The following is a 20999-nucleotide window of genomic DNA, read 5'->3' on the forward strand; positions in this document are numbered from 1 at the left end:
TTTTTTAAATTTTTTTTTTTTTTAATTTTTTAATTTTAAATCCCCCTCCGTTCCTGCGGGTGAGGGCCGGCAGCGCGAGCGGCGCTGCGGGAGCGGCAGGGCGCGTGTCGGGGCACGCGGACGCGGCGGGAACGAGACTGCCCCCCCCAGGCCCCCTTCCCCCGCGCGCGGGACCGTCCCGCGTGGGCGCCGCCAGCCCGCGCCGCGCGCGGCGGGGGGGGCGGGGCGCGCTAATGAGATGCGGGGCGGGGCCTGGACAGCGCAGCCAATGGGAGGCGGTGCCGGCGCATAAATGATGGGGGGGGCCGGGATGCCCGGGTTTTGTGCTGCGCCGCGGAGCGCTGACCCCGCTCGGAGCCGGCCGAGCGCAGCCCCGCAGGGTACCGCACGGTCCCGGCCCCGCCTCGCCCGGCGGAGCGGTGCCGCACGCACACACGCCTCCGGGAGGAGCGAGACCCGATTTTTGTTTTTTTCCGGGAAGCGTTTCTGGCCGCGGTTGCATGAATGCCCAATGTTGTAGACCGGTGGCAATGGATCTAGGAGTTTATCAACTAAGACACTTCTCGATTTCGTTCTTATCGTCCTTGCTGGGCACCGACAACTCGTCTCTGAGGCTCGACAGTAGGTAAATAAGTGTTGTGTCCGAGCGGCTCTGCTGGCGCGGCGGTAGCGGGGCAGGTGAGCGCCGGGCTGGCTCCTTTGTCCGGGGAGCCGCAGCGGCGGCACCGGCGCCCGCCTCTCCCCCCGGAGGTGCTGCCATCCCCGGCGCCCAGCGCTTCTGCCGCAGCCTGGCGATTGAGCTCCATCTTTGTGGTCCGTCGGGGGGCAAAATGTCGGGATATTTGGTCGGGCTCGGCGCGGCTTCACAGGTTGCTTTGCTGCATTAGAGCATCCTGGTGAGGCGGCGGCAGGGCAGCGTGAGGATGACTTTCTCAGCCAACTGGCTACCAATGCTCGCGTCTCTTGTCTCTTAAATAATTCAGCCGCTGCTAATGTTGTGTGTTTTTTTTTCTTCTCTTTCTCTCTTGCAGCTCCTCTGGTGCAAGCGTAGTAGCTATCGACAACAAAATCGAGCAAGCGATGGTACGTACCGATGGGGCATAAAACCTCGTTTGTGTTCGAAGCAGTAAACAATATGGGGATGCGGCGGCGGTGTTTAACCCGTGCGGGGACGCGTTTCGGTAGCGGAGCCGGGGGGACAGAAGGGGAGAAACGGGATCGGTTTTGGGAGCTTTTTTTTTTGTTCGTTATTTTTAATTGATCAAAGGCATTCCCGCGGGGAGGAACGCGCACGTTTGTGTATTGATGCTGGGGAGGGAATGACGGCATTGCTCTTGGCTTCTGCCTTCCCAAGCGATTGATCTCGGCTCCATGCGGCGGCGGAGGGGCGCTGCTGGGCAGAAAACGGAGCCTATTTGTGGGGGTTTTACAGTCCCGAAGAGGGGGCGTTTTGTGGGGTACTTTCCATTTTATTTTTTTAACTCGTTCCCCAAAGCGCAGGCGAGCGCAAGCTTAGCGAGCGCATCCCCCGCGGACTGCAGCCGGGGCATCCCCCGCCGCTGCTCCCTTCTCGCCGTGGGGCCCGGAGCCGGCGGCTTCACCTCGGGGGCCGCCGCGGCCGCTGCTCCGGCCCCCGCCCGGCGCGGAGCCGGGGGCCCGGCCGCCCTTTGTTACTGGAGCGGTGCCTGGAGCCGCTCTCCCGGGAGCCTCTCCGGCTGTTGCTAGGCAAACTCGGAGCCTTTAACTCCCGGCTATAAATAACTCGGCCGCCCATTGGCCGCGCCGCGCTCTGACGTCACCCGCGGCCGCGCGCGGACGGCGGGAGGGAGGGAAATGCGGCAACCTGCGCCCAGAACTGGCTGCAGCCGGCGCGCGGAGGGGCGGGGCCTGGCGCGGGGGCGGGGCCGCCGAGCAGCCCGGGCCGCACGTGAGTGTCGGCGGTGACGGCCCGGCCCGGCCCGGCACGGCACGGCACGGCAGGGCAGGGCAGGGCACAGCGCTGCCCGGGGACAGGGGTCCCACCGGCCCTCTCCATAGCCGGCGTCTCCGGCACCCCGGGCCGGGCGCTGCTGTGCTTTCCTAATGCACGCGCTCTTCTGCGTTTCAGGATCTGGTAAAGAGTCACTTGATGTATGCGGTGAGGGAGGAAGTGGAGGTCCTCAAAGAGCAAATCAAAGAGCTGATAGAGAAGAACTCGCAGCTGGAGCAAGAAAACACTCTGCTAAAAACACTTGCCAGCCCAGAGCAGCTTGCCCAGTTCCAAGCACAGCTGCAGACTGGTTCTCCGCCCTCCTCTTCCCAGTCACAAGGGACAACACAGCAGCCTGCTCAGCCGGCATCACAGGGCTCAGGGCCTTCAGCATAGCTCAAGATGTCATCGCCATCATGATTGCTGGCTTCTGGACTGCCCGGAGCAAGGAGGACTAGCGGGAATCCACCACAGCCCCCCTTCTTCATCCATGTCGATGCACATTGCAACCCGGACTGAGGACTCCATGCCTTGCACACATCAGGAGAGGCTTCTCCCCCTTGTATTACACACTCATCTGTCTCTCTCTTACCTCCCTTACCCCTTTGGCTTGAAGGAGTCTGTGTTCTTAGGTTGGTTGAATAAAATAAACTTATTCCAGAGAATTAGCACAAGTACACTGGGGACTCGAGCAGCTTCTGCAAATGGCTGAGAAACGAAGCTGCATGCCTGAATTGTTTTGTTTTTTTTTTTTCTTTTTTTTTTGTTTGTTTTTAAATCTTCCACTCATCCAGTGCTACAGCTGATGCAAGTGCTTTTCAAGCTTGGAAACGTGAAGAAATAGACTGGAGTAAAAAGTGATGGCTCAACCCCCTGTAGTGCATTGGGGTTCCAAAGTGTGGACTGGTGCATAGGAGGATCTAAGAGGAAGAGGGAGAAAGGTAATCTCAGTGTTTAACACTTGTCACCTGAAACCTTAAGTGCAAATACTTGCACCGTTTTCTGAAGCAGTGGACAGGTGCATAAAGCTGTATTATATATAGAAAACAGGTAGGTGACAATACAGTTGTTGGGTCATAGGATAATTACAATGAAGGTTATTTGCCTACTGTATATTTGTGTATTTAGTGTAATTACTTTGTAAAATAGAAAACTGTAACTATTTAGGTTGTACAGATTGAAGTTTAGTTGTTTCATTGGCGATCTGAAGAAGTTTGAAAAGTTTTTTTTTTTATGCTACATAAATAAGAATGCACCTACGCAACTGTTCAGAATTTGGCAAATTAATGCTGTTTGTGTAACTTCTGAAGTTCCCTGGCTGCTGATTATCTTGAAGTTAATCATTGTTCATTGTAGTTTGGTTCAAGATGGGAAAAACCACTCCAAAAATTATCAAGCCCTGCTAGCAAAGATTTAAAGAGAAAAAAATTGGATTTCCCACTATGGATTTTTTTGCATATGATCTGTATAGTAGTATGCATATGTTTTTGTGCATGTTCTCTACAGTTGTAACACGTCAATGTATTTAACTGTTGCACTTGTCAACTTTCAATAAAGCATACAATGTTGATAAATCACTGTATATTGTACTGGTGTTAACCACAGCCACCTTTATGATGTTGCAATGCAGTTTTACATGGGTGATTAGGTTGGGGAGCCTAAGTCTTGGTGCAAGATGCTGCCTGTTGGCTTTAGATCTTTCTTTTCAGCTAAAAATGCAGCTCCTGCTTTGAACAGCTCTTTAAAACAGGCAGATACTGAACTTAAATGAAGGAGGAGGGAGTTGGGCTCCTGACTAAGCAAAATGCTGGGTTTGGTCTCGTCCTACAAGGTCAGGACTGTAGGGCTGCAGATACCTGTTGTATAGGAATATATAAGTTGTTTCCTGGTTGGTGGCAAACTGCCCTTGCCTGTGTGTGGGTTGTCCCATGCTGGCACAGTTCCCACCCTTAACTTGGGGTGACAAAGGCAGTAAGCACTGCAGCTATCCCACTAGGTTAGCCTGTATTACAGTATTAATTCTGCCTTCTGAAAAATGTTGAGAATAATTTCCACTTTTGTGTGTGTAAGCTTGGAAAAAAAATGCTTCTTTAGTAATACTGATTAAAACTGAATCTAAGCTTATGAATTTCTGGGTGAATGGGTTGTGAAGGCATCATCGATACACTGCAACCAGGGGAGCAAAGGAATTTGCAGTTTCACAGCAGTGACTTAAAATGTGAATACAAGAAATTAATTTGACTTAAAATATAAGGGTTAATTACAGAGGGTTTTTTAATAGGGTGGTGTGACTTTTTACTCCATGTAATGAAAACCAGGTGATACTATTTTTGTGGAGCTTCTTGTTACTGAAAGTAATAAGTGTAGCAGAGGAAACTAGAAAGCTGAGGGTTCAAAGGTAGGACAGGTCACTCTTGTGTAATTTATAGCTAAATTTTTGCTTTTGGTGGATACTTACCATGCAGCCCGTGAGGCGCTGCTTAGCTGGATCACTGGATCACAGGTAGTTGAATTGCCTTTATTGGGATTACCCTAGTAAAGTGCATGTGTGAGTGTGTTGAATTGAATTCATGGCTGGTGTTCTTGAGATTTCAGTGTACAGTGTAGGAGTGCTCTTAATGAGAAAACACCAGAGAGAAATGCAGGATTTTCCTTTTAGTGGATTAAGCTAAAATTAGAAATTGTTGATGGCCTTTGTGGCAGAACAACACTTGAATTATTTGGATCCGACAAAAGGAATGCTAATTTTGCTGCTTTTTAAAGGGCTTAATTGTCTCCAGTTGCCTTTATATTCTGTCTCTCTAGCACTTCCTGGCCATAATATTGTGAAAATTGACTTTTTAATATACTTACACGGATCAGCTTTTCACCCACTTCAGTTATCAAAGTTTGCAAAGATTTTTTTTTTTTTTGTTTAAAAATGAAATTGACCTCTGGGTTTATTTCTTTGAAGAACAACGTCAATATATTCTAAATTAAAGTTTGGGTTTTTTTAAACTGTTTTCTTTAATAAAAGATTTGGAAGGCTTCAGGATTTTGGTTAGGTAATACATTAGTAATTTTAGTACACTGTACTAAATAGTGGGAAATCAATGCTGGCAAATCTGATCATTTACGTACTGAGTAGTTCTAAAGTGTGGAGCTGGTTCTTGGAGCTGTTTATTAATTGCTAAAATGAGGCCAAACAATGTTTTGTTGCTGAGATGATTTTAGCAATAGCTCTGTCAAAGCAGCAGCCTCTTCATGAAACGGATTCAAATTGACTAAAATTGTGCTTGAAATCCAGACAAAGAGTAGATGTTTGTCAGTTATGTTGTAATACTTCTGGAATGAATTATTTTGATTTTTACTTTTCTTCTGGAACAAACAATTTTTCAGAGAACTTTAAATCAAATGTTATCAGTGGTCAAGAGCATAGTCTTTTTCCACCAAAATTTTTCTTTTAACAAACTGAGATGCTCATGTTTTCATTTGCCCTGAAAGTCATATTAAATGTAACCTATCATTTATATGTCAAGCTTTTTATTCTCTGTGCGTCTCCAATTCAGTAACTCTTCAGGCTATAGTCAAGCTGTTTGTCACTTAATTTCTTCTTGTCAATTAGCTGCACACTGGCTTTATTTTTAACAGCAATATGAGGAACTGATCAAAGCAAATTATCCTAGAGACCGGGTTGCTGGTCTTTTTTGTTGTTACATCTTTTTTTCTTTCTTTTAAGCCAATACATTTTTGGCAAACAATTCTAAGGCAAGTCTGGGTGGTTCAGATTCTGGGGTCTCTATAAATACTTGAGAGTGCTGGCTGTAGCTGGGGTAGTGCTAATTTTCTTCACAGTAGCTGGTATGGTGTTGTGTTTTGGATTTGTGACCAAAGCAGTGTTGGTAACACAGGGATGTGTTTGTTTCAGCTGAGCAGGGCTGAAACTGAGTCAGGGCCCTTTCTGTCCCTCACCCCACCCCACCAGAGAGAGGGCTGGGATGCACAAGGAGCTGGGACAGGACACAGCCTGGACAGCTGACCGTAGGGGTATCCTATAATATATGGTGTTGTGCTCAGTGTATAGAGATGGGGGGACAAGGAGAGGAAGTTCAGAATTAAGGTATTTGTCTTCCCAAATCACCATTACACGTGGTGGAGCCTTGCTTTCCTGGAGATGGCTAAACACCTGGCTGCCCATGGGGAGTGGTGAATGGATTCCTTGTTTTGCTTCTCTGTTAAACTGTCTTTATCTCAATGCACGAGTTTTCTCACTTTTCCTGATTCTTTCCCCTATCCCCACTGTGGGGGAGTAAGGAAGTGACTGTTGTGGAAGGAAAGAGAAATAAGAACAAGTGGGTGTTGTGGCACTTAGCAGCTGCCTGGTTAAGCCACAACAGTCCTTTTTGCCGCCTGCTGTGGGGCTCGAAGTACCACCAGATGTGATTGGAATGCGCTCAATCGATTTTATAGCTATTATTGCTGTTTTGCTATTAATTGACAGGCTCCTGTTTGCCATAGGGCTTGCTTCCCTAAGTCTAGCACTCATTAGTGGCTGCTCACTGCACTGCTGTTCTGCTTATCACATTACTCTGTGGTGCCTGGGAACTTTTTGATAACAGCCATAGCAATGTGCTGGGCTAGCAGATGGCCAGAGCTGCTGCTGTGCTGCTCTTCTGGACAGGTTGGATCTCTGGTGTGAACTCGAGTGGAAGGGCTTCTGATCTGTGAGTGAGTCCATGTGGGAGCTGGCCACCCTGAGGCATCTGTGGCCCTGGACAAGACCATGCCAGAGCAGTTACATCTTGCAGCATCTGTAGCTGTGGTTATGTCTGTGCCACAGCAGCTGGACCTCTGAAGGGATTGTGGCCCAAAGGTAAGTCCATGCTGGAGAAGGCACACCTTGAAACATCACTGGCTGTGCTTGAGGTCATGGAAGAGTACCCCCAAAGTGTGTGGCTGTGGATAAGCCCAGGAGAGAGCAAATACACCCTGCAGTCATGGGTAAGGCCATGCTGGAGCAGGAACATCTCTGAAGGTGTTGTGGCCTGTGGAAAAGACCGTGCTGAAACTAGTTTGCCTCAAAGCAACTGTGGCTGTGGGTAAGTCCATGCCACAGCAGGTAGACAGACCCCTGAGGAGTCTGTGGTTCATAAATAGTGCTTCATTTGGAGCAGGTACACTCCTAAGTGACTCTGGTCTGTGGAAAAGTCCAAGCCCAAGCAAGGCAAGCAGAAGAGTTGACTGCTATTTTAAACCCCATGGTCTGCTCCAAATTAACCGATGGTGGAGATTGTAATAGAAACATCTTGAAATTGTTGTAATGTGAAATTTGAGTTATGTGTTATAGGAATTACTACAGCAGGAATCACCCAAACCAGTGGAGGACAAGCCTTACAGGAAGCAGTGCAAGTGCAGCAGTGACCTGACCTGACCTGCCTTTGGTGCCCAGTAACTCCACACAACACACCACATCTCCTGTCCTGACCAAAGTCATGGACTAAATGAACATCCTAAAAAGGATGTTTTGTGGATGTTTGTGGATGCTTGATAGACATTTCACAGGGGTGATCCATAGACTAAGGAAGTGACACCTGTGTATTATTATATCAAAGGATGGTGACAATGGAGGTGGGTAATGAGGTACTGGATAGTGTAGGACCTGAGCATGACGTTAAGTGGTGTGGACTCAGGAATGGAGAATATGCTGGTTTGGGATGGGATAGAGCTAGGATTTATCATAGGACCTAGTGTGGGGCTATAGCTTAGTTTTGTGTGGAGAAGTGTTGGTAGCACAGGGATGTGTTTGTTACAGCTGAGCAGGTCTGACACTGAACCAGGGCCCTTTCTGCCTCTCACCCCAACAGAGAGGGCTGGGAGTGTGCAAGGAGCTGGGAGGGGATACAACCTGGACAGCTGACCCCAAGGGGATATCTGAGATCATATGGCATCTTACTCAGCATATATCTGGGGGACAGAAGAAGGAAGGGATGTTGGGAAGTTCATCTTCCCAAGTCACTGTTACCTGTGATGGAGCTGTGCTTTCATGGGGATGGCTGAACACCTACTTGCCCATGGGAAGTGATGAATGGATTCCCTGCTGTGCTTTGCTTGTATGGTCAGCTTTTGCTTTAGCTATTAAACTGTCTTGATAAATCAACCCATAAGTTTTCTCACTTCTCCAAATCTCTTCCCCATCCCAGTGGGGGTGGAAGTGAGCAAGTGACAGTTGCGGAAAGAAAGAGAAATACTCTTCAATAACATGCCTGGAAACTGTCCAAAGAGCACCCAGACAAAACCTCCAAGCAGCAGGGGAGTAAATGCAGTGCCTTAGAGATGTCTCTCCCTAATTCTTATGGAATAAATCAATGCCTGGGAGGCAGCTTCCTGTGGTTCAGCTGCAGAAAGAACCCCACAAGGCTCTTTGGGAATTACCATCCATGATTTTTTTGTAGCTACAAATCTCAATACAAAGAATTTTCATTATTATTTATTCCTTGCAGGGAGAAATTGCAGCTTGCTGGCTGAAGGCAGACTTGTTTATTTAATGTGTGCCATTTGCAAAACCTCTTGTTAAGCATCCTGAGCACGTTAGTAACAGGTCACATTTTACAGATGATGCATTATTTCTCACTTTTCTCCTCTCTCTTTAGGATTATGTTTTTTATCTTCCTAATGAATTTTCTGCTGGAGTAAACCTGGAAGAAGTTATAAATTCAAGGACATCAGCCCAATTCCAACCTTTGCTGTTCAGTGTTACTTCAGATGTATGAAATTAAATGGAGGATGGTTGCTGGAGGGACCTCCTGAGAAGTCTGGAGTGAACTTAGGCATTTGAAATGTTTGGGGATATTCTGAAAAACTCCTGCTGCTGGGCCAGTCCTTTTCCTGCAATGAGTAAGCAGACACTTCTGACTGCATTTATTTAGTATATGCTGAGCTAGGTCAACAAACGGCCTGCTTGAAAATCCCAGGCAAAGAGTTTCCAGCAGACACTGGCAACTGCCCTCCTCAACTGGGGTCCAATTTCCAACAGGAGCAAAGCCAAGCTCAACAACGAAGTTAAAAGCCAAACCATTAATAAACCGACTTCCTTACATTGTAAATACATCGGAAAAGGGCAGCAGTTCAAAAGAGAAAATGAGCAAAACTCTGATTTTTTTTTCCCTTGAAACTGAATCCCAGGGGGTGATTGTCCATTGAGATGCCCCCAGGAGAGTTGTGCTGCGCCAAGAAGCAGGAGAATTTGGGTAGGACGCGGCCAAGAGGCCTCCAAATTGTTGCACAACAGGAATTTGGGTACGGCGTAACAATCGGCTGAGGAAAGGGAAAACAGTTCTCGAAAACCTTACTCCTCAGCTAAACCAGATTCTCAGGCCATCTTGAAGCTTAATTTTGATTCTTCAGCTGGGTTGGGTGGGGGTGGTTTTTCAGTGATGTGTATGTGGTAATACACGCTGGCTGCGGTTCAAGTCATCATAAGAAAGTAGCTACAGGCAAAAAAAAAAATAAGGTCATAATGCTCCAATTTATAGTCTTGTAGTTTGGATGCACTGAGAGCTCTGTTAAAGTTCTCCCTCTTTGGAGCTCTAAAGGCACTGTAGAATGATGAGAGGTTTTGATCTGGCAAGTGCAAGCTCAGGGCAAATCCACCTTAATCTTGGAAGTAACAAAAAGGGAGAGAGAATAAAACCTTTCAGCCTTTAAAACAAAAGTCAAGAAGAACAAACCTCAGTGGCCTTCAGAATGGAAAGCAGATGAAGTTGTTCATCAGGGAGGACTGAAAGCAATGGAGATGAACTTGTTTGTGTATTATTTAAATAACTGTTAGCTGCTTTCCAGTCCAACGTACACTCAGGAACAGTACACTCAAATCTTTAGGATTTTGAAGCTGGGTGTCTGTGCAGAGTTTTCAGCTCCCCCCCTCCCCTCCCAAAAAAAATCTTGCTAAAAGAATCTTACCTGTATTATGCTTTCTGTGGACACTGCTGTAAACGCCCACTCTTCCTTCCATTGGCTTTATTACTGAGAACCTCCTGTTCTGCCTCTGCTCCTGCTTTAATTGAAGCTTTGCTAGCAGATAGCCATCAGAAAAGACATCTGCAATTCAATTAGATCTGTGCTTAAACTCAAGATCTCTGTGAAACCAGCCGATGCCAGAACAGAGTGCCCTCCATGGGCTCACTGGGGCTGCAGCCTTAGGTGCTTTGCACTTCGTCCCCCTCCTGCCCTGCTGGCTCCACTTACAGGTGTTTGAAATGAGGAACCATTCCTCAGAGGAGGCTTGTAGGAGCTCATTTCCTCTTCCCTCCAAAGCAGGAGAGAAGCTGGAAACTTGGCACCACTGAGAAGCCATGGAATCTGCCTTATAATCTACTGGAAGTGATTGCTGCAGAGCAGAATCTTTCTCCCATGGGAGGTAGGATATTAAGGAGTTCCAAAGGTGCTCCAGGGGTAACTTACTGCATCTTTGGCATAGACACGAAAGTATGATGAATTTATAGGAATGCCCATACTAGAAGAAGTTGCGCTTTTTCACTGACTTAATTCAGTCTCTGGTGCTGTAAGTGGTATGTTCCCTGGTGCCAGCTGCTCCAGGGCCATCATTCCTGCTTGCAGTGACCCTTCGAGGCGACTGAGGTGAGGACTGAGGCAGGCCACACCACTGAACCCCTGCAAGGAGCAGCTCTTCAGAAATATTTCCATGTCCCTAGAGGTAAACGTTGGTCTCTAAGTGATCCTGACACGAACCACAACCTTGTTTATAAATGCTCCAGAAGGATGTTACAAAGTGCTTCAGTGGTCTTGCTTAAAGCATTTGTAAGAACTGCAAAATAAAGACTTGCAAAATCACGACTGAAAGCAGCCAGAAGGGCATCTTTGTAGAAAAGAAATGGTGAAAACACCAGGTTTGAGGAGAAATGAACAGTGAAGGTGAGCATGAAGAGTGGGCTTGATTTGCAGCTCCTGGCAAGCTCCCCTGCCTTCAGGGAGAAGTGGCCCCCAGTTGATAGAGGAGAAAAGTTAATACTTACCTGGGATGGGAGAAAATTGAATGGGAATCAGAACACTGCAGCTGAGTGTAGCAGATGGGTTGGAGTGATGCACCTGTCTGTGCCCCTGAGTATAGGGTTTAGCAAAGCCTTGCTGAGAAGCCTGTAGCCATGAGCTTTCTCCATCTGCCTTTCACAATGTTGTTGTTCTTAGTTTATTTTTAATAAATCAAGTGGAGTCTTACAGGGGAAGGACTTAGTCTAGCAGGGTGCCTTTCTGTTTTAAAGAGTTGGCGGTGGGGAGGTTTGGGGCTGCTTTTCTACTGGAGCATCCTCGAGGCTTCCAGTGTTTTAACTTGCTCCTGGACAGTCTGTGCTTTGGTGGAACACATGTATGTGCCTAGACCCCCCCAGGCCATCTGTGCTGAGCCTGTTGGATCAGGAGGTGGAAGGCTGTAAGACAGGTGGGACAGGAGCTTTCAGCTGGCCACTACCCACCCACCCTTCCCTCGAGGAACTCCTCGTGAGGATGATGCCCCCAGCCACTGGTGAGGCACATGGGGTGAGGAGAGGGCTGCACCTCTGCACCCTGTAGCCCAGGGGAAAACACTTCCACTTTCCATGGATTTTCTAATTTTATCTCATCATGGCTGCTCATAGGCAATCTGGAGGTAAAATTAACTTGTACCAAAATTCTCTTTGCATTTGACCACACTGCTTCAGTGGCGAGCACCCCTTTAAATAAAGAAGTTTCCTTTTGGGGATGTGGAAGTACAGGTATCAGTTGTTAGTAATTTAGAGAGGAAAGAATTCTTGTATCAATGCTAAAAAATGAATGCAAATATAAAACACTCTGTGGAATGCCACAGCTGTTCTACACACAGTGATGTGCATATCAGGGGGAAGAAAGAATCCTTCCAGCAAAGCCTGGCAGTTCATGGCTATTCCAGCTCCTGGAAGACCAACCAATCTACGGAGAGGTTCAAATGAAAACATGTACACTCTTTTGAGATGTTGTATATGAAAACTCTCAGACATTAATTTTCTTTTCAGAAAAAGAGAAAAGAAACGTTTAGTTTTGGTCTAACGTCTCACAAAATTCTATTTCTATATATACACTAATGAAACTATTTCACAACATCAGTACAGAGAAAGGATGTATCAGCTATCATCTGTATTAGAAGCAAACCCAGGATAAACCTTCAGTATTGCTAATTTCTGATGACCTTATCATAATGCCAGATAGATTTGATGTTCCCATTAAAGTGTGAGTTCCTGAAATAATGCTGCTCCTGTGAGACTTGTACCTTCTATTAAGAATGAGTCAGCTTCTAGCCTTGGGTTTCTGGGTAAAAGAGCTGAAAATATCAACGCATTGCAATACACCAAGCTAGAAATCAGAAAAAAGAGGGGGGAAAAAAGTCCAAAATTGTTTTTTCAGATCAAATGACATATTTGGCCTGAAGTTTTTGATAGTTTGACAACTCTGAAATTGTGTTACACCAAACTTGTTCGTGTGCTGTGACAGTGACACAATCTGTCTTTGGTGTCATGGTGCCCTGATCCTGTAACAAATTAATTAAGGGTTTAGGGTTAAACAAACACAGGATCAATCTTTCTGTTTCACAAAGTGGGACTGAATTTTTTTTCTTGATGTGTGACAGTTTCGTGATATTTAAGCATATGCTGGATTTTTAACCTTAAATACTATTTCTCTCTTTCCCTCCCAAGGAGCATTTTGTATTCAGTGTGTTTTATCTGGTGACTCATATTATCTGCAAATAATCAAGCTGAAATACTAATTGCTTTTGAAGAGGGAATAAAGGATGACATTGTTCTGGATCATCAAAAGTAATTCAATCTGTTCCTCAAGGCAGGAATAAAGGTTGCAGCCTTGTTTACAGAAACAGGGAAGGCAAGGGGTCACTCTCAGCTGTGCAGATGGGTGAGGAGAAACAGTGTTCAGATTTGGGTTATAGAATGCTACAACTCTACTGAGACTCTTAAAAGGAGCATTTAGTTCAGAGGCAGTGGTGTTCATTCACTCACCCCAAAATATTCTGGAGTGATTTTATTATAGCTCTACAACCTGGGCAGTGTTTGGCACTGACTGCTTTGTAGAAGATTGCTTTCCTGGAGCTCAGACTGTGCCCAGGCACCAGGGCTGAGGTCCTTCAGTGCCCAGGGGCATGGCCAGCAGTGCTTTCTCAGTGGCCCCAACAATGTGGGCAGGTCTGTGGATCCAGAACTCTCCAAGAGCAGGTTTCCTAAAGCTTAGGTTGTCAAGGGTCAAGATAAAGCACTGAGTTTTCTGTTTTCCAGAAACTGCTGGCTAAGTCAACGAGACTGAAAAATAGCAACAGCCATTTTCAGCAAAAATAACCAGTGGCAGTAATGGTCCCATCTCCAGTCCACAGCGCATCACCCTTTCAGAACTTCAGCAGGAGCATGGCAAAGGACAGGAGAGTTATTTGAAAAACTGGAATCCTAGAATAACAGATTGCTTCTGGTTGGTTTGCAGTGCCCAACCCAAACCTCTTGCCTCCTAGGTCATGGATTTAAGAGCCTGGAGGAGAAGCCATGTGAGGAGCAGCTGAGGTCCCTTGGTCTGCTCAGCCTGGAGGGGACTGAGGGGAGCTCTCACTGCAGTTACAGCTTCCTTGGGAGGGGAAAAGGAGGGGCAGGCACTGATCAGTTCATTCCTGTGACCACTGACAGGACCCCAGGGAATGGCCTGAAGCTGTGCCCGGGGAGGTTCAGGTTCGATATCAGGAAAAGGTTCTTCACCCAGAGGTGTTTGGGCACAGGAACAGCTCCCCAGGGAAGTGATCAGAGCACCAGCCTGGCAGAGCTCAAGAAACATTTCCACAATGCTCTCAGGAACAGGATGTGACACTTAGGGATGGTGCTGTGCAGGGCTAAGAGTTGGACTCCATGATCCTTGGGGGTCCCTTCTAACTCAGCATATCCTGTGATTCTGTGAATAATGATTTATTGCACATTAAAATACTTACTGCTGGGTTGAAATGATAAATGTACACAATCCTATGGGTTTTGGTTTCAAACAACTCACTTTTAAAAGATGAGAGGCTAATCTAAGGCTTAGTTGTTTCTTGAACAGCCTTTGTTTCATTGATGCTGGAAAATAATTTTCCAGGCTGTGGCACCTGCTGACCTGAAGCATGAGGGAATGAAAGCAGACCCAAACATGAGGTGACCTGTGCTTGGTGCCTGTTTGTGCTGCACGCACTGACACAGAACCTCGGTGTGCAGCAGCCTGGGCTGTGCTCAGACATGCTCCATGTGTTGATACTGCACCAGCATGTGGCTGTGTTGGACAAACAACTGGCTGTGCCAAAATGCCCCCAGACTGGTGCTGCCCTGGGTCTCTGCCTGACCTTGGGTTGTGTGATAAGAGTCCTTCAAACCCAGACTTGTTCAAATGTATGCTTGAAATGCAGTTATTTGGGAAGCCAAAGGCTTTCTCCTAGAAAGGGTTGGGTGCTGTCCCTCCGATGGTACATGCCTGGAATGGGAGATGATGACCTGCACCAGCAGCACAGCAAATGCCATTGCTGCTGTGGGTAAGGATACAAGATCATGCTTGGGCAAACCTGAGACTTGTTATCTCTTGGCCTGGGATTCATCAGAAGATTGCAGGGACATAGTAGTAGAGATGTGGAGTGACTGAACCTTTAAGGGACCTGGGGAGGTCATGTGCTCCAACTTGTCATTCAAAGAAGGGCTAATTTCAGTGTGAGGGCAGATCACTCAAGACTGTGTCCACCTGAGTTTTGGAAACCTCCAAGGACAAAAAATCCACAGCCCTTCTGGGGAATCTCTTTCAATGTTTGGGGTTTTTTTCCTAATACCCAATCAGGCTATTTTTTAAAACTTTTGATGCCACTTTTGTCTTGGCCCATGAAGTTTCTCACCTCATTTGGGGTGAAATAACTTGTAAATTGTAGATGAAGAGTACCCATCTTTTCCCACTGGTGAGACCTTGTGCATGCTGCTTCCCTTGTACTACCAGCTACCCTGGGTTGCAGACACCTCCTCCAGCTCTTTATCAGAGATAATCAACCCTTCCTCAGCTGTGACTGTCCACATGGAAATCTGGAATAGCTCCTGCTGACAAAAGAGGAGAAAAACTGCTTCTAGGGAGAGGAAGAGAGGCTGCTTGACTTTAGCTGCTCCACCTGCAGCTCCCATATTCAGGGGCTGCACACTCACAGCCTCTCTGTGGTGTCCATGTGCTTGGCATAGGTGACTATGGAAGAGCTCATCTTTTCTTCACAATGCAAATTAAGACAGAAATTACAGTGTACATGGTTTCGTTTGGGAGGTGTTTTTTGTTTTTTTTAAATTGTTTGTTTTTGGTTTCAGGTTTTTTTTTTGTTTTGTTTTGTTTTTGTTTTTCCACAGTGTGTAGCTGCAGGATTTATGTCATTGGAAAGCCATGGGCTCTCTGGGGAGTCATCCTGCATGCCAGGATAAAAGGCAAATATGTATGGAGGAGCTGGTTGGAGCAGTGCATTTGAAAAACATAGATAAAATAATCCTCAAGCAATTAATTTATTTAGGCATGACAAAAGAACTAGCAGGTGATTCCTTTGTTCTCTGACAGGGACAATAATATTTTGTCTATAAAAAGGCTTTTTAAAAATCCATCAGAATCCATCAGAATTTTTTCAATGAAGTGTTTTTGACAGAAGATACTGATCAAAATTAAAACAATTCCAAAAAGTAGCCAAAAGTGCTACAAAATGGTCATAAATCTGTAGAGGAAAAATATAATAGGAATGCTTTCAATTCATAAGTTGCTAATTTTTAAAAATCTGGAATTTCACAGTGATATTTTTAAATTTATGTGTTCTGTAGGTTTTTTTTAACATCATGGCTGACATGTCATGAAATCATCACGGTGAATAATAACATCTTATCATTTCTAGCTCAGAGTGTTGCCTGTTTGTTGTAGTGAAACAGTTTGGCACCTGATCAAAGTGTCTCCTGCCTGTCTTGTAAAAAAGAATGTCAAACTTCCATTACAACATAGGCAGGAGACACTTTGATCTAGAAAAGAAAGTATGTTAGTGTTTACTAAGTGGCAGATGGTTTTAATAGTTTTAAAATGAAACAGAATAAAAAAAATAAGGTTTTCCTATATAATATGCAGGACAAATGAAATGCCATGAAATTATATGAAAAAAAATCCCTAAACCATAGATAGCAGGAAAGAGCATTTCTTAAGAGTAGGTGACCTTGTTTTTGGTAAGGGTATTTTCCTTTGTCATTTCCTTTTGACCAGGCTGGGTTTGCCAGGCACTGAGTATGCCCTGCATCTGCTGCTGGGATGGGGGCATGGAGCTGGCAGGGCTGTGAGCCTGGAAATGCCTGACTTCTTTAAAAAGAGAGGAGGTCGACCCATGTGACAAGGATGAGTCCTGCCTTGTTGCCACTGGCTTGTTTAAGGTCCAAGAAGAATTACAGGCCAGCGAATATTCCTGAGCAAATTCTTGGCAAAAATGTTTCTTAAACAAAATTAAAACCCCAAAGAGCTGCCCAATCTGGAGCATAAACTCGAGAGAGTTATCTGTGGTACTTGGGGATCTGTTCCAGGAGACAGTGTGCTGAGCTCCATGTCTGACTCCAGCTATTTGGGAACTGGGTGCCAGCACCACAACATGCGTGTAAGCATATAACAATAATCACTATTATTATTATTATTATTATTATTATTATTATTATTATTATTATTATTATTGTTATTCCTCCAGCATCAAGCAGAATCATATGATAGTGTGCACACAGTGAGCAGCATCCAGAAACAAACACACACAGTCCATCACTCAAATGCTTCCCGGCAAGAGCAGAGTGAAATCAGACCAGCTCCAGGCTGGCTGACCAATAGGGTTTAAATCAGTATAAAACAAAAATGTCCTTTTGTGTTGCAGGTTTTTGGTTAGGGAGTTTGGTAGAGGCCCGGTGAGGGTTCCCATTCCCCTCTGATAACTCATCCTGCCCTGCTTTTACTGTTACCCAGTAATGTGAACATCAGTGCTGATGGTAGGATCATTTAAGTCGGAAAAGGTCATCTAGCCCAACCATAGGGAACAGCTCAGCTTGCAGCTGCCAGCAGCATGGCTGGCTGCTGGTGGGACATCACTCTGGTGTCCTACCTCTGGTGTCCTTCCAGCTGCACAGGTGTCTGCCAAATGGAAGAGCAGCTGACTGCTGGCTTTCCTGCATCAGAGAGTGGCAAGTCCTCAGAAGACATGAGATGGCCAGAAATGCGTTTGCATTTGTGCCATCAAAACTGGGGGTGTCCAAGCCCGAGGCACAGCTGTGCTGTCAGGAGGGGCAGCTGTGACATGGAATGGCTCTGCTTCCTGACTGTTCCTGAGGGTCTGCCTGAGCATGCAGTCCTCCTGTGTGCTAAGATGCTGGACATCTGCCTGCCTTACCTGTCTGCAGGATGGAGCCAGAACAGCTTGCAGTGTGCCCTGAAAACTTTTCACTGTGAGATTCCTTCTATGTGGCTCTGTTGGGTGCCAGCAGTTTTCCATTCTGGCATTCATGCCAGACCTCCACGCGCCTGTCGAAAGCAAGGCCATGAAGGGTTACTGCAGGAGGAAGCACAGGGAAGAGAAAAGACAGATTTCAAGCCTCGAGTCAGCCAAAAAGCTGAAATTGTAGGAAGCTGCACTGAAAAGATGAAAAAAAAAAAATAAAGAAAAGAAAGGGAGATTTGAATGGATCCAAGCCTGCTGAGCGGTATAAAGGAGAAAAACAGTGCTGGCATGAAACTCTTCCAGCTGCTTTCCGCAGAGCCGGCACAGCAAATTTGTCACAGGAAGTAAAGCAGAAAAATGGAGTGAAATGGGTCAAGGCAAAGAGGGCACGTGGAGAGATCCTTTCTACCTCTGGCAAGGCCAGAGCACTGAGCTCACCTCTGCATGTGGGCCTATGACCGGCACTGGATTTTGGGTGCCCTTGGAGAGGCACAGCAGGGATGTGGATGGGGCTACATGGGGAAATGTCCCCTGGAACTGGCAAAAGCCTTTGTGTCAGCTCTGCCCCCAACCACTCAGGGTGAAGCAGGGAGAAGAGTGAGCGCTGGCTGCTTGGTGTGGGACTTGTCAATCCTTCCCTTCATGCAATAGGTGAGTCCGGGGAGCACAAAAAAACCAAACCAAACAAAACAACAACAAAAAAAGGATAAGCCACTCAGCGTCGTTATGAAGAAGATGCCTTTCAGGTGTGACATGGAGCGTCAAGAGTGTCCACGGGGGAAGGTTACCACTCATGTCTGGTGGGAAGGCAATACCGTCATGTCCTGCCATCACCCAGCCCTGCGACAGACTGAAATGTTAATGGTTAATGACTCAAAACAATGGCCCATTTGTGGAGGCGGCAGGGTGCTTTGCACCCCGCCCGAGGGGGGAGGAGGCGAGTTTTTGGGTGTGTAATGGCAAACCTCTGCTCTGCATAAGCCAGAGGGGCTGAACAATCACCGCCGGAGGCTACAAAGGGTCTTTGAGGCCGATAAAAGGCAGATGCTGTGAGGTGGGATGCTGCTTTTCATCACTCCGATTGCTCTCCCTTACACAACTCACTCAGCTGTAAAACTCCCCCCCCTCCTCCTCCCGGGAAAGGTCCTGAGGGTTTTCATCCCTCCTGATGGGGCATTCCTGGCTCAACTGCGCTGGTGTGAGAGGCAGCTCTCACGTCTTAGAAGGTGTCACAAGCCATCAAAGGTCCCCAGAGTGCCCCCAGACTCATTTCTGAGCCCTTCCACCCGGGGGCTGAAAGCTCTCCACCAGAGGAGGTACCTGGGTGTCCCCACTGAGCCTGAGTGTCTTTGAACCTATCGGACCTTGTGTTTTATGGGTTTCTTCCCCCACCCCCAACAGATCAAATCTGTGATCATCACTCTGACCCAGGGACACTAAATTGCAGCAATCAAGTCTTGCCATGCGATCCATGGGTGGTGGTATGTTTCTACTCTTGCGGGTTTTTTTTTCTATTTCTTTCTTTTCCCTTACACATTTTATATATATATAATCTCTTTACAAACACTGATCATCCCATCTAATGATTTCACTCTAATCCACCCCAAGGGATCTATTAACAAGAACCTGGGTTACCCTCACCCTTTGGGGCTAGGTGTAACAAAACCCTGCCGGGATGGCCCCTGGGGCTGTGAACCCAACTCCAGGGGGATGGGATGGGGAGCAGTTACCAGTGAGGAGGATGTTAGGTGAAATGCTGTGGTGGTGTGGAAAAAAGCACTAGGAAGAGAACTGATGGCTGGTCCCATAGGAAAAGAAAGCTACAAGAAAGTTGGAGAGGAATTTTTTACAAGGATATGTAGTGATAGGGCAAGGGGGGAAGGTTTTAAACTAAAAGAGGGTGGGTTTATTTTAGGTATTAGGAAGAAATTATGTTCTGTGAGTGTGGTGAGGCACTGGCACAGGTTGCTGGCACAGGAAGCTGTGGATGCCCCATCCCTGAAAGTGTTAAAGGCCAGGTTGGATGGGGCTCTGAGCAGCCTGATCTAATGAAATGTGCCCCCCCCCCCCCCCCCCCCCCCCTCCATGGCAAGGAGGTTGGAATGAGGTGATCTTTAAAAGTCCCTTCCAACACAAACCAGGCTATCATTCTATGAAAAAGGGTTTATGGGTAAAAGTCACGAGGTTAATGAATCTGTAGCAGCCAACCTGAAAGGCAGCGTGTGTTTTTCACCTAGATATTTAGAAAAGGCCTATAAGAACGAGCTCCAATACATAAAAGATACAGGCTATGCATATAACCTCTGGGGTCACTCAGGGTCCTCACTGGGAAGAAGTGAGCAGGAAGAGGATAGGAAATGACTTTCAGTGACATATACCAGCAGAAACAAAAGTAAGCTGTTGCTCTACTCTTGAAGGTGGCAGGTTAGGAGCAATGGCTTGAAGCTGAAGGAGGAGCAGGGTTCGGGTTAGACTTTGAGATGAGGGCTGAGAAGTGAGAAGTCACCCACTGGGGTGAAGCTTCTTGGACTTACATGGACCTTGACAAGTGATTCAGAAATGGCTTCTGCCAGCAGGAAATGTTTATCTAAACACAGCTCCCCTGGCCATCTTATTCAAGAGGAAAGTTGGAGTTTCTGAGAGACAGCACTAAACCTATGTCATTATCAGTGCTGTCTTTTCAAGATGGGCCTCTAGATAATGACACTAATGTTGTTTCTCAGGCAAAATTTGCGTGGTTTGCTGGAGGCTTGTGCAAAAAAATGAATGCCCCTCAGAGTTCGATACTACAAATGTTTTTGCTCAGAAGTCAATCTGTTGATTGAGGAGGTAATTTCCTGCTAGAAAAATTGTGTTGTCTCCCAGATCCAGCCATGATCTTAGGAGGGGAGGCTTCCTAGCCAGATGTGCACTGTTGACTTGGTCTCAGTCAGAACACGCTTGAGCTCATGTGCTCACTGCTTCCTCCACTGCCTCCTCCTCCTCCTTGGCATCCCAATGCTCCAGGTGCTCTGGGGCAGACTCTGTTTTCCTACAGGCCTGGTTCAGTGTGAGGAGCATGTGGGGAGAGAGCACAGGAGGCAGCTTTGTGCTGTCTGCCCAAGGATCCTTGAAATGGGCAGCTTGTTGTGACATGGAGCAGTAGTTTGGAGATAATGGTAACTTAAGACATGTGTCTAAGAAGGTGTTTATGATGTTATTTTTAATAATTTCCCTCTTAGTTAAAAGTCAGAGGATCAAAAAGCCACAGCTGTCCAAGTAAGGCTGCTCTTAAAGCTCAGAACTAAGCACCAATCCCAGCTTGGCCAGACTTTGCTGAACCCTTGCAAGGAGATTGCCTTACACAGTGATTTGTATCAGCACACTTGTATAGAAATGTTCTGTTGGGATACATTCAGTGTGATCACTGGAACATGTAAAACATGCTTTTGAAAGCAGTTAAAGGTTTGTGGAAGCTTGGGTGAGTTGGAAAGACCTCTAGGTACCAGCAGAGCACGGTACAGCCCAGGGACCAGATGCTCCAGCCCCCAAACCCCACATCCCTGCCTG

General features: G+C 46.6%; 1 protein-coding gene and 2 long non-coding RNA genes across 9 annotated transcripts in view; 2 read left to right on the top strand and 1 right to left on the bottom strand.

Annotated features, from left to right (window-relative positions):
• Window positions 1-3537, top strand: part of TSC22D1 (TSC22 domain family member 1) — a 91349-nt gene extending 87812 nt beyond the window's left edge. For 4 of the 7 annotated variants that reach the window (XM_062487728.1, XM_062487729.1, XM_062487736.1 and 1 more), the window contains 2 exons: window positions 1032-1083; window positions 2108-3537. In XM_062487728.1, the coding sequence (XP_062343712.1) occupies window positions 1032-1083; window positions 2108-2365 (310 nt within the window). In that variant the 3' untranslated portion in view covers window positions 2366-3537. Of the gene's footprint in view, window positions 1-291; window positions 626-1031; window positions 1084-2107 lie in introns of those variants that run through there. The other 3 variants (XM_062487733.1, XM_062487731.1, XM_062487735.1) reach the window with 3 other exon arrangements.
• Window positions 3538-6603: 3066 nt separating this feature from the next.
• LOC134041256 (uncharacterized) lies at window positions 6604-10801 on the top strand. The gene is made up of 2 exons (XR_009932973.1): window positions 6604-6821; window positions 8599-10801. It is a non-coding gene; the product is annotated as an uncharacterized LOC134041256 (long non-coding RNA).
• LOC134041255 (uncharacterized) lies at window positions 8862-19426 on the bottom strand. Its single transcript, XR_009932972.1, has 2 exons — window positions 9908-19426; window positions 8862-9435 (listed from the first exon to the last, which is right to left on the bottom strand). It is a non-coding gene; the product is annotated as an uncharacterized LOC134041255 (long non-coding RNA).
• Window positions 19427-20999: the final 1573 nt, after the last annotated feature.

Source organism: Cinclus cinclus, chromosome 2 (genome assembly GCF_963662255.1).
Source record: "Cinclus cinclus chromosome 2, bCinCin1.1, whole genome shotgun sequence".
NCBI classification, from domain to species: Eukaryota; Metazoa; Chordata; class Aves; order Passeriformes; family Cinclidae; genus Cinclus; species Cinclus cinclus.